The sequence below is a fragment of the Bison bison genome, unplaced genomic scaffold (assembly GCF_000754665.1).
Source record: "Bison bison bison isolate TAMUID 2011002044 unplaced genomic scaffold, Bison_UMD1.0 scf7180017864289, whole genome shotgun sequence".
NCBI lineage: Eukaryota > Metazoa > Chordata > Mammalia > Artiodactyla > Bovidae > Bison > Bison bison.
Genome location: NW_011494861.1, coordinates 3158831 through 3176413, shown reverse-complemented (window position 1 = coordinate 3176413; position 17583 = coordinate 3158831). Strand labels below are relative to the sequence as shown.

Here is a 17583-nt window from a genome sequence, read left to right as displayed (position 1 = left end):
TATGTAGGTGTTTGGCAGTATTATTTTATATGGCTCAAAATTAGTGAATGGGAACTTTAAAAGAAATTGTTCATATTTTTTGCAAGTTTGAAGTGTGCCGGGACTTTGTCAAATTCCCGTTAAAATAAATATGTCAATTTCACCTCCCTTCCAAATTCATTTATCTTGCTTTTTTAAAAGGTGTTTTCTACTTTACCTGATGTTTAAATTGGATTCTCCCGTTTATGCTGTTCTTTGCTGTATCCCCCACGTTTTTCTTAAATGAATTACTAATGACAGAGCACTCCATCATTCCCTCTCTGCAGCCACTTTAAGGAAAGCATGGTGATCTAAACCTTTTAACCTATTAAAGATGATTTTCCCCAATTGAATCAGACCCACCACAGGTGTAATAACTAATCATTTAAACTACACCTGCTATTATGTATTTTTAAGCCATTATGCGTGTTGGATAGATGATAATTCATGTTTATTGCATTGTCCGATGGATCCGTTTTGCCTACACCAGGCTGATTAATGTATTTAAAGAAATAAGAGATGCAATTTTTAAAAAAAAAATTGATGGAATGCGCCAAGCACTGCATTGAGTGCACCATTAAACCCATCAGAACTTTGCTCTCTGACCAGAAATGCATATACCAAGGACTGTATTAAAAAAGCAAGGTGAAACCTGTGCGTTTTAGTGGTGGGATTCTGTTATCTTTCTCTGTCATGGAAAATTTTGGAAGGATGAAGGAAAGGTTTATGCTTCTACCGGTGAACGTCAGGAGCTGTGCCATTGGCATCTCTGGCTTAAGACCTGCCTGCCCACAGTTCCTCTGATACCTGGGATCCATCCCAGGGTGTGTGGAGCCTACAACATATACAAATGGTGTTCTTGACTTGTATGTTGAAGGTGTGTTTTTTTCCTCCAGGTGAAGAACAATTAACCCTAAGACACCTGATCTGGGCAGATGGGCCTTGAGCCCATGGGGCCTGGGATGGTGCAACTGTCCACCTAGTCCAAGGCCAGCCTCTCTTCCTGTTTTTCTCCTTCGCCACTTCCTCCTGGCTCTTAGCTGCTTTCCTTTTCTTTTTGCCTTCTTTTCTGTTCCATCTCCTCTGCTCATCCATCACCCCCTCCTCCTCCTCGTCTCCCTCCTTCACTCCATTCTGTTTCCCTTTTCTCTCTTCTTTCTTCCCCTGTCCCATCTCTTCATAAGAATGCAGCCATTTTAATGATGTTTGTCAGATTTTTCTCTATTTGGATGCAACCTGAGGGGCTTGGGAGTGAGTATGTAGTTTTGGGGTTCTAGAATCCTAAGCATCGATTTCTCTTTCATCCAGGACCGATTGGTTATCACTGCAGTTCATGATGGTAGTTAAAGTGTTCACAGTGTTGGACAGATTCTAATTATCCTTAAGGAATGCTCCTGTGTCTTATCGCTGACAGGTCCAAATTTGGGAGTTGGGGATACCTGACTTCATCCTTGGGGGAGAGTGTCTGATGCAAGCCTCCTGTGGAGGGATCACAGGGGAAATACATCAGGGGTTTGCCCTGAATTTTTTTTTTTTCCTTTCTGATTTATCCTCATATCTTTTGTTACCAAAGAGGTGTATCTGGTCCCATGATGAAGTTCGTATAAAATATGAAGAAGATATTTGTAGCTTGTATTCCGTTTGTAGTCACAGTACTTTCTGTTTGAATCTCTGTTCAATTGCTGCCTTAGTTTGAAAAATCTTAGAAAACTTCCTTACATTTGGCCCCTTAGAAATTTTTTCTTTCAACAACTTATGAGCAAACTTCAGGGTCTGTTGACTTTACCTGTACCTGGAAACTAAGTGATTCTTTTGGTTCTGATGAGATCAATAATGCCAGTCATTTACAGTGGCCCCTTTCCTATGGGGGCAGGTTGGCATTTCCCACCCATCAGACTAGTGTCAAGGGTGGAGAGCAGACAGGTGGTGTGCAGGCACACGCTTTGTGTGCACTAAGTAATTTGAAGGTTAATACCATCCATAGTTTTCCTTCCACCCCCTGCTTGGCTCATTTGTAGATGCGTAGATTTCTTTAAATAATATTATTTCCAGAGGTAGGTAGATAATGTTTTAGTCTGTCAGCTTTTAGCCATGAAACCCTAAACTTTGTGCTTTGAAGGCTCTTTAGAATTTGGCTCCATTGCATAAGAGAGACACGTGTGAGTGGCTGTGACTTACCTAAGTCTTCCCAGCCAGTGGATGCTCACTGCTTTGCCTGGTTCTGTAGAGGCAGCCTGGTCTCTTCCCTTCAGATGCTAACAGTGTGGCTGGGGAGGCAGCCTGGTCTCTTCCCTTCAGATGCTAACAGTGTGGCTGGGGAGGCAGCCTGAACATTAGAAGACAGTAGACTCGTGTCTTCAGCTATATGGCACTCACCAGCTGCACCAAAGATTTGAAGAGAATGAGGAGATCAGAGATGGCTTGCTTATTCAGGGAAGACTTCGAAGAGTTAGAACAGCCTATAGCAAGCCTGGGCTGCTGCTGCGTGTGCAGTGTTTACACTGGTAGAGGCTGGAAGGGAAGGCCTTCTAGAAAAAAGGGCGTAGCATGGACACAAATGGAGCGACATGGGTAAGTGTGGCCAGAGAGGGCTCCCTGCTGAGGAGTGTGAAGAATCAGCTCGAACAGGGAGAACAGGTAATGATTATTGGGGGTCTTAAAAGCTGGGCTGAGGGGATTAGATTTGATAGAACCAGATATAGGAACCCAGTCATGGTAGGGAACCAACCGAGTCTTTTATTTAAGCAGATTTTACATGTGAGAAATAACCGGTTAGTTTGACCCCAGTATTGCGCTTATTTCTTTTGGCCTGGGGTAAACGTGTAGGATTCTTAATTTTGAAATGTAGACTGTTGACGTTTCCTCCTCTTCTTTGTTTTATCTCCCCTACCAGATTGCCACAGCAGTGAAGTTTCTACAGAATTCTCGGGTCCGCCAGAGCCCACTTGCAACCAGGAGAGCGTTCCTTAAGAAGAAAGGTACAGGTTCCCCGTGGCCGTGCCCAGTGGCCTACAGAGAGGGGCTGGGACGGGCGGACAGCAGCTGCTGTACTGATGAAGATCTCCTGCAACTGCCCCACTGGTGTGGGAGTGGGGGTGAGGGAGGCCCCCAGTGGGAATGCATGCTTCTTTTCTTACAGTAGAGCAGAGATGTGAAGATTCAGGTAATTGAGCTCTAGATGTAAGGCCAACAAGTTGGCCCAGGGCAGCCTGGCATCAGCTGTGTTCAGCAGCAGAAGAGGCCCAGGGAGAAGACTGGGGAGGACTCCTGCCCTGTGTTCTGTTCTTCTGATCATGGCCGTGGCTGCAGAAAGACTGGCCTTAGGTTATGAAGTCAGTCAGTAAAGAATGAGGAAGAAAGAGATGAATGAAGGACCAAGGAAATGAGATGACTAAACAAGGTCAGGTTAAGGTCAAGCCTGGGGTCAGTCTGATTTACAGATTGAAGTGGTAAATTACTAGTTTTATGGTATTTCTGTAAGCAGGGATTAAATGGATCTTGACAAATTCAATATTGTCTGAAGCAGACAGAATCTCTTTTGGTTTTATTGAAATTTAAGATATGTTTCTTTTTTTGTGAAATATATATTTTAAAAAAACCCTATCAAAGAAATTAGATACTTTGCATTCTTTTCATTCTTTGCATGTCTAATTTTCTGGAAAGCTAGGAAGTTGTTTAAAGGCCCTTAAACACTGTGTATGAGGGGAAGTGAGTTATCTCTGCTCTCCCTGCCCCTTCTCAGCCCAAACAAGACTCTTTAAGGAACTGGAATGTTGGTCTCAAAATTCTGGGTTTTTAGCTTAAATCATTAGTGGCTGAAACGGAAGAGGGCATGGCTTGGTGGTGTTTCCTAGGTCTGCTCCATGGTATCCCACTGAAGTGATGCTTCGGACCATGTAAAACCGGGTCCCAGGGCTGCGCTCGCAGGGTTAGGGCGTGATCAGCCCAAGTGTTTCATTCACAGGCAGCTGTTTAGAGGCAGCCTCAGGGCCGATCCCTGTCTGTGATTGAGCTGATGAGGGGCACTTCCTGGTGGCATCCTGGTTCCCCCCACCCCCAACAGTAGGAGATTATTAAAATTTGGAGTGCACTGGTTGGCCCTTCCACTCCACAGCCATCATGCTGTAAAAGAGTTTTTCCTTGAAATATGTGTACCTATGGGGAGTAATTAATCATAAAAGCTCAGGGGTTTCAGCTCTCTCATCAAAGCATTGAAGCTGGGGAAAGCTGAGCCTAAAAGCTGTGCTTATTACCCGGGGTAACCTGAGACAAAATCCATAGTTGCCAAGAGATCCTTTGCCCAGTATATTGTGCAATATTATAACTGCCTGATCTTCTCCTCCACTGACAATGACCAGTTATTCCTCATTTTCTCTCAAACGCAGCTGGGCTAGAATTTCATTTGCAGAAGGTATTTAGAGCAATTTAGAGACAAATGTCTCTGGTGTTTGCTCGGCACTTCCCCACTGCAGGCTTTGCTGAGCAGTTTGAGTATCAGGAGCTCCATCTAATCTGTTTAATTTTAATAAATCCCTGACTGGGAGAGGGAGAGAAAAGAGAGAGAGAGAGAAAGTCTGGGCCAAATAATACTTCTTTTGACTTGGTCGGCTAATAATTACTGTAGAAAACTGTCCTGTACAACTATCATTTGTTGCTCCTTTAAAAACCAACGACCATCATTTAATTAATTTAGCTCAGAGTGTTTGCCCTGTGCTGAGAATAGAACAGACAAAACCCCTGCCCTCTCAGAGCTTGAGTTCTACCAGGGGAAGGCAGACAGCAAAAGAAGAGACAAAACGTGGTTTATCAGATGGCAAGTTCCGTGGAGAGGAGTGCCTGGGTGGTGGGCTGGAAGGAGCTGGTGCCGTGTGGGAATGGATTGTGCTTCTCACTGGGGTGATTAGCAGGTGTCCCTCAGGGAGGTTGACATGTGAGCGAAGACCTGGAGGAGATGAGTATTTGTTGTGGGCGGAATTCCTTCTCGATCCTGACTGTGGTTTAGAGTTTTTAGAATGTTAGGCCGCAGGAAACCAGAGAGGCATCCTACCTTTCTTCCAAAGAGAGTTTACCCCGCACTTAAACTGGAGTCCGAGGACTTAATCACCCACCTCCATTATCGTCTAAAATGCTGCTTCAGTCAGTAATTATCTATTTCCAAGTTGAATCCCAATAGAGTAAGTTCTGGCAGGACCTTTTCTGGGCAGAGAATTCCAAGGTTTGATGGGCATCTGGGGAAGAAGAGCCCTCTGTGGATTTAAACTTCACTTTTCACATTTCCCGTTCTCAGGGTCAGGTGTACACAGATCACGTTCACAGAGCTTGGTACCATCTCTGATGGGGTGAGGGAGGAGGGGATCTTATAAAGGAGTGAGCGTGTGCCCTGTCCCTAACAGTAGTTGAGAAGGAAAGGGGGTTGGCTCTCTGGTCTTTGGGGGCCGGGAGTGCGTCTGGAGGGGAGGGACCAAGGTCCTGGCTTCCTCCAGTCCTGTCTCCCACAGGACTCGCTGCAGTGCAGGGTTGGAGCGCTGGGTTTGGGGAGCTCACAGCTACTGTAGTCTTGGCTTTCCTAGCAAATGTCACTTCAGGGAATTGCAGTGGAGCCCTGTCTTGAATTATAATCTTGACTTTCTCTTTTTTTAATAAACATCTCTTTCCCGAAAAGGCAAATCCAATTTTGTTTTTCTTTTAATATTATTTAATACTTAATATAGAAATCGAGGTCCCTGTAGTGCATGTCACTTCAGTGGAAAATGAGGGTTACTCTAAAAACATCAGCTGAGTTTGTTTTATTGTGAAGCTGCAGCCCTGAGTAGGGCCCTGGTCCCACCTCTGTAACTGACAGGTTAACCTGTGCCCTCTGATTTCAGGGCTGGGGAGGCCGGGGGAGCTGATGGCATAGGGTTTGCAAGGGTCTTTTGTGGTTTTGTTTGTTTGTTTTTTGTTTCTTTGAGATCTCTTTTGGATGCTTCAGAGTCTGAACATGGAGTCATTAATGAGAAACATGAAGTTATTAGAATCATTTATCATTTTCTTTGAAGCTTGTGCTGCCAGTTTGTGTAATTTACAACATTTCTTTCTTTTATCGGGAATTTCTTTGGATGCAAGAGAAAAGCAGCTGTTCACCTTCAGAGTATTAGAATAAATGTTTTTGTTTTCCGTCCAACCACTTGATTCTGCAGATGACATCAATTGCGGAGTCAGCCACACATGAAGATAATTGGACTGTGTGTGGGGTTTAAGCCCTCATAGAAGGAACGGGTCTATATATAGAAGCAGTTCTTGCCAGGCAGGCATCGTATCTGGGGCTTGAAGCAGGCTACAGTCCAGGAGGTTAGAGTAACTTAAAAACAGCAGTTGGATCAGTCCAGAAAGTTAGGGGCTTGGATGCTGTCGTCAATAAGCTTATGTTGATCTGACACCCTGTCCAACTACAAAATGTAGGAGGGTCTGCTTCCAAACACGTTTGGCAGGCTGAGTATAAGTTGGGTAAGAGAGAGGAGCCTGTTCGTGGCGGGTAAAGGGGTAGATGAGATAGGGGGAGGTAGACTTCTCTGTTAGCTTTCTCTCATATATCTGTTGCAAGACAGAGTTCTAGAAAAGAGATGAGCGTCGTCTGCTTTCCAATGTGATTTTGCATGGTGGGACCTGGGTGGTGCTGACTGACCCTTTGGTTTACCGTTGTCCTTCTCAAGTGTATAAATCAAGGACTATATTCTCCTTCATCTAGTAAGAGGGCTGGGGGGAGGGTGAAGGAGAACGAATCAAATAAAACACACTACTACCGTGCTTCCTCATTCTAAAAGGTGAAACAAGATCTTATCTCTCTTCTGTTCCTGGAAGCGGAACCCCCAGTAGCAAAACCGCCTCCTTGCTGGAAATGAACTTGAGGAAGAACCCTGCTGGTCTCAACCTTGGTAGTGGAGTAGAGGTGAAGGGCTTCTCTCACTGGAATATTTTAAGGGGGAGTGAATTCTTACACAGATTTCAATTTAACTCTGTTTTATGACTTTTCTTTTTTATCATTTACGTCCATTTCATGAGGTAGTTTGCATGTCCTTGAATGGAATCTCGTTACCATGAAAGCTTTTTTAGCATTGATTTCATAACAGTCTTAATTTAATAGCTCCGTCATTACTGAGTAGCTCTGGGAGTGGGGCCCTGGCTTTCCAGGTCACTGACCTTTTAATTACAAACCTTGTTCTGATGGCCAGGTTATCGACTGGACAGCTCCCAGCTTGTGCCCCCAGGATGAAAACGAAAATAACTGTTTCCTCCCCCATCTCCAGGAAAAAAAAAAAATTGTAACCTCATGTGTTTCTAAAATTAATTTTCTCCTTCGGCTTTACTTTATAATTAATTCTTTAATGTGTCTTAGTAAAGCCAGAGTATTTTTATAACACAGGTTTTTTTTCTAGAGCTTGGGTCCAGCGGATAGCGTGGAGGGGGTAGGGATGAAGAGCTTGCCAGCTTCCACCCCATGCTTGATCAGGGCCTATCTCCTCGTCCTCAGAAACTCCTGCGGCTGAGCTGGAAAGAACAGTATCAGCTCTGTGAGGGGCTGTCCAGCCCTTCTGATTCTTTGCTAAATAGACGGATTGCAGCATCAAGATGTAGACTCATTTCTGCATTTGCTGGAATAATTGAACCTTGCCTATCACAGATGGTCCCGTTCTGAGAGAAGACTGGGGTTGGATGAGTTTTCTTACTGAGTCCTAGCTCTCTGCTAGTCATGGGTGACTGGAGGACACAGGGACCTCTGCATGGGGTTCTGCTCAGTTGGGAGCTTAGAGCTTGGGTCCATCTAGATTCTTACTGACAGTGAAGGGGGAGAGAAAAAAGGGAGGACAGTGGCCCGTAAGTAGGATGACCACGGGTTCTGGTTTGCCCAGGACTGTCCCAGTTTTAACACTGGAATCCCACATCCTAGCCTGCCCGTCAAAGCCTGGGCAAACAGGTCACCCTTGCTGAGCAAGCCTTACTCTGGAGTGAGGGCTGCTGAGAGAGACCAAAAAGGGTGTTTTGGGGAAGCCAAGGGAAGAAGTCCATTAGCAGTCAGTCCCCGCGAGTTGGTTCAGCTTGCCCTCGAGCGGCATCTTATTCAAGCACTGCCTGCTCTCATTGCCCCGGCCCGGCCCTGCCCTGCCCTGCCCCGATGGGGGTTCAGTGCAGAGAGCCTCTGGGGGAGCCCGTGCTGCCCTGCGGGCGAGCGAGGTACTGCCAGAGCCAGAGTAGGCCGGGCTGCGTGTGGCGGCCGCCTGCGTCCCGGGGATGATTGAGCATCGCCATCCATCTGTTGTGAGCGGAAGTCTTCCTTCCCTGCCAGTCCTGCATCTGCATGCCCATCACCCGCTGTTCGGGACCAGCTTATCCATCATCCTGACTGGTGTTCCCCCCATCCATTTTCCTGCTCCCCTTGTTATCCACACTTGTCTGGAACTCCGCAGATTTTTTTCAGCATTCAGGATGAGAGCTGCAGCAGCTCGGCTGGCTGGTCACTGTGGCCTCCCCGTTCAGAGGGGGAGCCAGTAGCACTTGCTCTCCCCGGACAGCTGAGTCAAGTGTGTTTCTACTCCTCTCCCTGCAGTCAGAGGACGGCTGCACAGGGGAGCTTGAAGGGGAGGGGAGACAGCTCTTTTAGATTTAGTGAGTGGTTTTAAGAATTCTCTGAAAATGAAGAATGACTCCTTCTTTCTTGACTTGTGTGCCTGCAGCAACACTGTGAGGAGAAACAATGTGACACCGCCATGTACATACAGTACTGTTTTAAAGATAAAAGAAAAATTTTTAAAGCAAGATATGTGCATGGTTTTAAGAATTCAAACAGTGAAGGATAGCTAGCGAAGAATAGGTCGTCCTGCCATCTCTTGCTCCTGACCCCGCACCCATCCTCTTTCCAAGAGAGTGCTGCTATTCACGGTTTCTGTGTGCTGTCAGTCCCCTACATGTGAGTGAGTTCCGTTCTGAGGGTACTTTCCTGAGTCCAGGTTGTTCTTAAGTCCAACAAAGTTAGCCTAGATGCCCAACTAACACAATCAGCTGTATTGTATCATACTTTAATAGGTTTATAATACTTTTCACACAAATAATATGTACATAAAAAAACAAGCACAAGAAAAAGCAAGCATTTTTAATCTTTACAGTGCAGCACACTGAAAAGTACCACAGAGCAGCAGCTGGCATCCAGGGGCTGGCACACAGGTTCGTGTCTTTGAAAGTTCACAAAGGTTTGTATGTAGGGAACTTCCTGTATCATTCCAAAGTTCTATCCATACAAAAGCACATGAATGTTTAATAACATAAACACCTTTTAAATACAGTGGTAGCATGTTTCACACTTTACCTTATGCTTGCCATTGTATCTTGGCTTGCATTCCACTTTAACACACAGGTTTGCCTCATTCTTGTTAGTGGCTGCATAGTACTCCATTGTATTCCTCTTATCATCATTTTTTTGAGTCAGTCCCAAATTAGGGGACATTTAGGCTGATTCCTGTCTCTTGTTTCAAACAATGCATCAGGGAATATTCCTGCCTGTATATTGTTGGACACTGCTAAACATTTTCTGTATGGTACCTAGCCTATGGTATATTTTTCTTAAGATTTCAGGAGACCATGTCACCCCACCCCCAAAGAAAAGAGAACTGTTTTTTAATATAAACATGACCATAGGTAGGGAGAAGGCAATGGCACCCCACTCCAGTACTCTTGCCTGGAAAATCCCATGGACGGAGGAGCCTGGTAGGCTGCAGTCCATGGGGTGGCTAAGAGTCGGACAGGACTGAGCGACTTCACTTTCACTTTTCACTTTCTTGCATTGGAGGAGGAAATGGCAACCCACTCCAGTGTTCTTGCCTGGAGAATCCCAGGGACGGTGGGGCCTGGTAGGCTGCCGTCTATGGGGTCGTACAGAGTCGGACATGACTGAAGCGACTTAGCAGCAGCAGCAGCAGCAGACCATGGGTAGAAAGAAATTAATAAGAGAAAAGACACAAACAAATTATTATGAACACTGGGCACAGATTTGTATTCTGAGGGGACATTCTGGTCAATGGTTACATGAAAAATACTTTTCTTTCTAAAAGAATCTTTTTTTTAATCTCATTTTTTGAAGGGATGTGGGCTCATAAATTGAATTTTTGATTCAAAATAAACATTCAAATAAATGGAAAGCTTCAGAAACTTGAAAGTGAGTATCTATTTTCAAATGAAGTACAGTCTGTCAGTATTTCCCGGGGATTGATTCCAGAACCTCCACCAAAGGATATCATATTTGCATATATCCTACGTATCCTCCCATTTAAATCATCTCTCAATTTACTTATAATACCCAGTACAATGTAAATGATGTGTAAATAGTTGCCTGTGTTCGGCAAATTCAAGTTTGGCACTTTGGAGTTTTCTGGAGTTTTTTTCCTCAAATACTTTTGATCCATGGTTGGTTGAACCTGTGGATGTGGAAAGTGTGGATATGGGGGGCTGCCTGTCATCCCTCAGTATCCAAGCAGGGATTGGTTCCAGGGCCCAGTCAACAACAGGGACTAACAACATCCATGGAGGCTCAAGTCCCATAGTCTACCCTCTGTATCAGGGTTCGGCATCCATGGATCCAGCCCACCTCGGGTCATGTAGTACTGTAGTATTTATTGAGAAAAATAAACATGTAAGTAGACTTGCACACTTCAGACCTGTGTTGTTCAAGAGTCCACTGTATGGCTTAGCTTTTTTTTGTTGTTATTGTGGGATGTGATGTGGGTCCTGGGCTGTAGCTTAGGTAATCAGCCTGTATTCAGGGCCTGGTGTATGCAGAGTATTATTACATTAGGGTTTCATGAAAGAAAAATGAAATACTTGTTTTATGGACGAGAAGCTCATTAGGAGGTGGGAATGGCTGCCGAGTGCTTATCAACTGTACCAACGTTTATCCGTGAAACATAGCAGTACCGCAGAAGTGAGCAGACCCTGACGAGGGAGACATGGAGTAGAAGGCTCAGTAGGGCTGTAAGCACCTCAAGGAGGGTGACCGCGTCTTCTTCTCCTGACATTCTCAGCAGCTACATAGTAGCCTCGGTCACAGGCCAGTGAACAATAGGTTAAGTGATTGGGTAATAGTTAGAAGACATTTACCTGGGAAAGTTTCAAAAGGATGTCTGTTCTTCGTAAGTCCTCAGTTTATTTATTTGTTCAGCCCTGCGTACGTGGAAATTGGAGAAGGAAATGGCAACCCATTCCAGCGTTCTTGCCTGGGGGTTCATCCCAGGGATGGGGGAGCCTGGTGGGCTGCCGTCCGTGGGGTCGCACAGAGTTGGACACAACTGAAGTGACTTAGGAGCAGCAGCATACCTGGAAAATGGCTTCAGAATTGCTGCTGCTGCTGCTGCTAAGTCGCGTCAGTCATGTCCGACTCTGTGCGACCCCATAGAGAGAAGTTCACCAGGCTCCTCTGTCCCTGAGATTCTCCAGGCAAGAACACTGGAGTGGGTTGCCATTGCCTTCTCCACTGCATGAAAGTGAAAAGTTAAAGTGAAGTCGCTCAGTCGTGTCCAACTCTTTGCGGCCCCATGGATTGTAGCCTACCAGGCTCCTCCATCCATGGGATTTTCCAGGCAAGAGTACTGGAGTGGGGTGCCATCACCTTCTCCTAAATGTTTTACCAATACTCTAGTGTTCATATAAAGAGTATTTATATGCAGTTCTTTTTGTCTTTAAGTCTTACAGAATCCAGCGAAAGCATTCTTTTCAAAGTTACTTAGGTCAGCAGAACTAAGTTTTGACCTAGGCACTGAGGGAGGCAGTGGGTGTAGATGGTCAGAGAACAGGGAAGGGCATTGTTGGTGAGGGAGGCTCACACGGAGACCCATGTCCAGTTAGCTGGATTGGCCCATTGGGTCCTCAAAAAGAAGAGAAATGAGGTTGGTGAGGTGGACAGTGAGTGAGGAGCCAGTGTTAGGGCTCAATGTGATAAATTTAACAGTTGAGAGCACTTTTGAACCAGCTGAAATACTCTATGAGACTGTACTTGAGGATATTACTCTAGGCTCGGTGTGTAGACTGAATTGGCCTGTCGATAGACCAGCTGTGAAGAAGGTCCTGCCAAGTCCTTTGTTAGGTGCAGAGAATCTGGACTTGGAAGGAATAGCAGTAGAAATGGAAAAAGAAATGACATATTTATGTGCAGAACTTTGTGGTTTACAAAGCACATGGATGGGTTCTTCTTCACTATAATCTTACATGTGGTTATAAGCAGGTTAATAGATATTTGTTGAATGAATGAATGCATTTAATCTCCCATTTCACAGGAGAGGAAACTGAGGCTCAGAAAGATTAAGTAGTGCAGATTAATGGCAGAAATAGAACTAGAACCAAGTCTTATGCCTAGAGTTCTTTGAACCATACCATCTATTTTCTGGAAAGGAAGGACAGAACTACAGACAATGTAGAAAAAGGGAGTAAGCCAGGCTCAGTAGTAGATGAGATGTGTGAGGTGAAGGAGACAGGACCAAAGTTGACCCTCAGGGTTGCTGTATTATGTTAAGCAGCTTTACTGAGATATGACTGACATACAGGAAACGATATACATACTTAATTTGTACAACTATAAAATTTGGCCTATGTGTGTATACCTGTGAAACCATTGCTGCAATCAAATAATGAACACATTGGGACTGCCCTGGCAGTCCATTGGCTAAGACTCTGGGCCCAGGTTGAATCCCTGGTTAGGGAACTAGATCCCATATGCTGCAACTACAAGGACCCATGTGCTGCAGCAAAGATCAGAGATCCTGTGTGCCACAACTAAGACCCCATGCAGCCAAAAAAAGATAACATACCGATCACCCCCCAGATATTTCCTCGTCCTCCTTTATAATTCCTTCCTCCCTGCCCCAGCATGTGCTGATTCCCCAGTAAGCACTGATCTGCTTTCTTTCTCTACAGATTAGTGCATTTTCTGAAATTTTACGAAAATTTTTGGCTGCACTGCACTGGGTCTTCATTGTTATGCGAGGGCTTTCTCTAGTTGCAACAAGCGGGGGCTACCCTTCATTGCGATGTGAGGGCTTTTCATTGCAGTGGCTTCTCTTGTTGCAGAGCACGGGCTCTAGGCACCCTGGCTCAGTAGTTGTGGCACATGGGCTTAGTTGCTCCGCAGCAGGTGGTATCTTCCTGGACCAGGGGTTGCACTCGTGTCCCCTGCGCTGACAGGAGAATTCTTAACCAGTGTACGACCAGGGAAGTCCGCATTTTCTACAGTTTTATATAAATGGAGTCATGTAGTGTGCATCCCGTTTTGGGCCTGGCTGTTTTTACTCAGCATGATAGAGATTCACCCATGTTGTTACATGTATGAGTGATTCATCCCTTTTTCTTGCTGAATAGTATTCCCTTGCTTTGGTTATACCAGTTTGTTTATCCATTCACCTGTTGATGGACATTGGAATTGTTTCCAGTTTTTAGCTATTAAAGCTGTTCTTAACATTTCTGTATAAATCTTTGTAGAGACGTGTAATTCCTTTTCTCTCAGGCAGAACTGAGGGATAGACTGTATGTATCATATGATGGTTACATGTTTAACTCTCTAGGAAACTTCCAAACTGTTTTCAAAAGTGCTTCTACCATCTTCTGTTGTCACCAGTGGTGGGTGAGTGTATTAGGGTTTTGAGCCTGGAGGGAAGGAACCTGCAGGTGTTTTATTTGTAGCTTGTCTCCAGTAGCAATACCACATGACTTTGGAAGCATTCTTTTGGAGTGACTAAATAATCTGTCAGGTTTGAGATACTTCAGCTGGGGAGTCAATAGGGCCTAGACTGCTTGGGTTCCAATCCCAGCTTCACCACTTTCTGACTGTGTAGCCCTGGGTAAAATTCTTAACCTCGCTCTGCTGTGGTTTCCTTATCTGTAAAATGGGGTTAATGATAGCGTTTACTGCAAAAGGTTCTTGTAGGAATGAGATGAAAATAGTGTGAGAAGTGCTTAGCAGAGTGCCTGGCACTAAAATCATGGCTTAATTAATGATGACAGCGATCAGCAGTACACGTCCTCTTAGAAGGTATATTCTTAATAGGCTATAATCATTTTGCTGTACTGTTATATTAAAAACATAACATTTTATGAATAAATAAAGGGCTACACTGGCATGTGGGAGACCTGGGTTCGATCTCTGAGTTGGGAAGATCCCTTGGAGAAGGGAAAGGCTACCCACTCCAGTATTCTGGCCTAGAGAATTCCACGGACTGAATAGTCCATGGGGTCGCCAAGAGTCTGACATGACTGAGCAACTTTCACTTTCTATGTTAAAAAGATAAACTTGTTGGTATCAGAAAAATTCAGGCAACAGGAACCTTTCGGAATTCTGGTCAGAGAGTGATTGAATGTAAAAAGTTGGGCATTTCCTCATTTGTTGAAAGGGCCAAAAGAGTGGACACAAAGCCAGGCCTCCAGGAATGACTTCCAGGACATTGAAGGACTCTCTGGGAAGGCTGCTCCCTCTGTTCAGCCAGGCAAGTAAGGGCCCAGGAGGCTACCACTGGAACTTTTGAGTCATACCTGCTGTTCCAGTGGTTAAGAATCCACCTTCCAGTGCAGGGGAGTTTGATCCCTGGTTAGGGAACTAAGATCCCATATGCCGCTGGGACACTAAGCCTGCAAGCCGAAACTGAAGAAGCCTGAGCAATGCAACGAAAGATCCCACATGCCAAAACTAAGACTCGATGCAGCCAAATAGATACTTTTTTTTTTTTTTTAAAGGAGCACACCCTTTTAGCTGTGTTCAGAGATCAGGACATCGGGGCTGCCGCCACCGCAGGATGTCCCTACATCCACAAAAACAGGACATTGGAATAGGAACTTGACCCTCACAAATGAAGCTGGAGGCTAGAGATTGGACTGTAGTAGGAAACTGTGGTGTTTCCAGTGTTCACTTGATGATCTGCTGATTTTTGCAGCACTCAGAAGTAGCGGATACAGGTCTTTGGCCTCATTTCCGCTTTCTGAATCACCTGTGAGTGCACCTAATCCCCAGCCACAGCTCTAGCCACTGAGGTAAGTGTTGCTGTGGGTGTGCCAGCCTCTCTGACACCAGAAGGCCCACTAGAAAGAAGGGCTGGATGCTGAGTGCTATTCGAGGAATCTATAAAAGAAAGGAGATTCACAAATGCAGCAACATAGTTGCCCCCAATCAGGGTACAAACACACTGACGTCACAAGCCTCTCTCTTTTTTGTTATTCAGTCACTCAGTCATGTCCGACTCTTTGTGACCATATCTTTTTGCTTTTTCATACAGTTCATGGGGTTCTCAAGGCAAGAATGCTGAAGTGGTTTGCCATTCCCTTCTCGGGTAAGAAAGTGGTTTGCCTCTTTCTTACTGAAGGTTTAATAACTTCGTTTAATAACTTGGTTTAATAACTATTTTTCAAGCCATTTCCATAACAGCCTACAAAATGAGGGAAACATTCAGTTTGTTTCAAACCATGTTAATAAAAAAGAGTCAGGCAAAAGAGAGTTTGCCTTTCCAGTCTGGAAGCAGGTGGCAGTGGTTTATTTGTAAATCTAAAGTATTTCATTCAACACAGAGCAGACTGGGTGTATGTTTGAGGGCAGGATACGTTTTTAGTTAACTGTTTTTGAGAAAATCTGGGCCTTTAGTTAAGAAAAGCAGTAGTGATATACCTCCAGTTTGTCCCAGAGATAAATGCTGATGTGTTCTGTATCACATTGCTAGCTTTTCTGAGATGATTTTAAAGGAGGTTTGTCTACTAAGGGTAGGTGAGGGAATTTTCACCAGAGGAACTGTGGGATCTGTGGGTCTGTTGGAAAATGTTGGAAGTGGAGACTTCTGAAATTTAACATAAGGTAGAACTTAAGGCTGTCTCCTGAAAAATATTTTATGTTGATTAGACTATAATTAGGAAGATTCTTAATTAACTTTGGATAGTATTCATTCATTAACTAATCCATTGTTAAATTAACATTTTTGAGTCTCTGCCTTCTAAAAATAAATTTATCTGCTGCTGCTCTGTGTGTATATGTGTGTGTTTGTGTGTGTGTGTGTGTGTGTGTCTGGTTTGTGGAACATAAGTTAGCATGGTTTTAAATGTACTTTTCATTGTAGGTTTGCTGAGTTGGTTAGTCAGCAGCTTTATGTTTTCTCCATCTTTGGGGTAGAGGAACTCACTAAAGGTCCTCAATGAACAGAATGATGGGGTGTACTCTCTCACATACGTGCATATGCACACACTCACACACATACACACACGCCAACTTATATTTAACTTGTGCTAAGAACTGAATGACTGTACTGATTTTTCCCTTCCACTTTAAACAGACCTATGTTTGGTTTCTAAAACATTCTGATAGGAGCTATTCTTCCCAGATCTCACCCCTTTCATCAGACAGAAGACGACTTGGGAATGCACTAGTCTCTTACTGTTAATTATTCTTTTTAGTTTTACAGCCCTTTAAAGTAATCTTTCTGTAATTAGATTGTTGAGTAGATTGTCTTTAGTGATAGGGTGGTCTTTAAGTCTTGTGTAGATTTTCAGTTTGTTACATGATTGCAAAAGCTTTCATTCATAAAGTTGAAGTTTACCTTATCATGGCATTTCAGGGGAAAAAAATCATGCCCCTCTGTGATAAATTAAATATCACAACCACAGAAATGTCATCTTTTCAATGAAACCTACAGTGCATAGGAATGGGGCTCTCTTCCACTCCATTTTTGGCTTCAAGCTAGATCTATACTGTTAACCAACAAGAAAAATATTTTACCACCGACAGTGGTGAACCTGTGAAGCTGAAGAACAAAGCCATACCCTCTCCTGCTTTCTGAGTCACAAACAGAATTGTCAATTAAATTATTCTAATTGCAAAATTTGGGGTCTTGGCCAAAAGAACACAGGTTGAGTTTGAAGAAGAGGCAGTTTAAAAAATCAGTTTAACTTTACAAACGGAGCTAATTTATACAGAATGTAGTTGGAAGAGAATAAATACGGAGCTTCATGATGACCTCTCTTTTGAGTCCATTTCTGGTATTTACTTACTTTTTTTTTTTTTTCAATCAAAAGGCTGTCCTTTATGCAGTCCTACAAAGAGGAGACTAAGTACCAAAATAGAAATAACAGAAAATTATTCTCTGGAAGCCCTTAATACCTGACTTTGAAAGATTTTCATCATTCATTTGTTCATCCATCCAAGTATTTATTGAGTGCATATTTCTCTTACTGTGCTGGTCCTGGGGACTGAATATATACTGGTAAATAAAACAGCAATCTGGGATAGAGACAGACTTCTCCAGAAATCTGAAATGTGCAAAAACTCTTAGAAGTAAGCAAGGTGCTGTGACTAAGAGTAAACGAGTTTTGACAGAGTAGGGGAAGGCTTGTTTTGGGAGGATCACTGGAACTAGAATGTGAAGAGCGAGAGCAGAAGGACAGCCAGCTCAGAGACTCCGAGGTAGGAAAGGAGATTGACTTGACCTGGAAACTATGGTCAGACTGTAGCTGTGAGTGAGAAGAGTGAGCTCTTTCCAGCTTCCATCTGGACATGCTGTTGCGGGGGGGGGGGGGGGGGGG

General features: G+C 44.2%; 1 protein-coding gene across 1 annotated transcript in view; it reads left to right on the top strand.

The window, feature by feature from the left end:
* The window catches only part of PEX14 (peroxisomal biogenesis factor 14), a 146006-nt gene that overhangs the window by 48364 nt on the left and 80059 nt on the right, over positions 1 to 17583 (top strand). The window contains exon 3 of the mRNA XM_010850188.1: positions 2912 to 2996. Within this exon, the coding sequence (XP_010848490.1) occupies positions 2912 to 2996 (85 nt within the window). The remainder of the gene's footprint in view (positions 1 to 2911; positions 2997 to 17583) is intronic.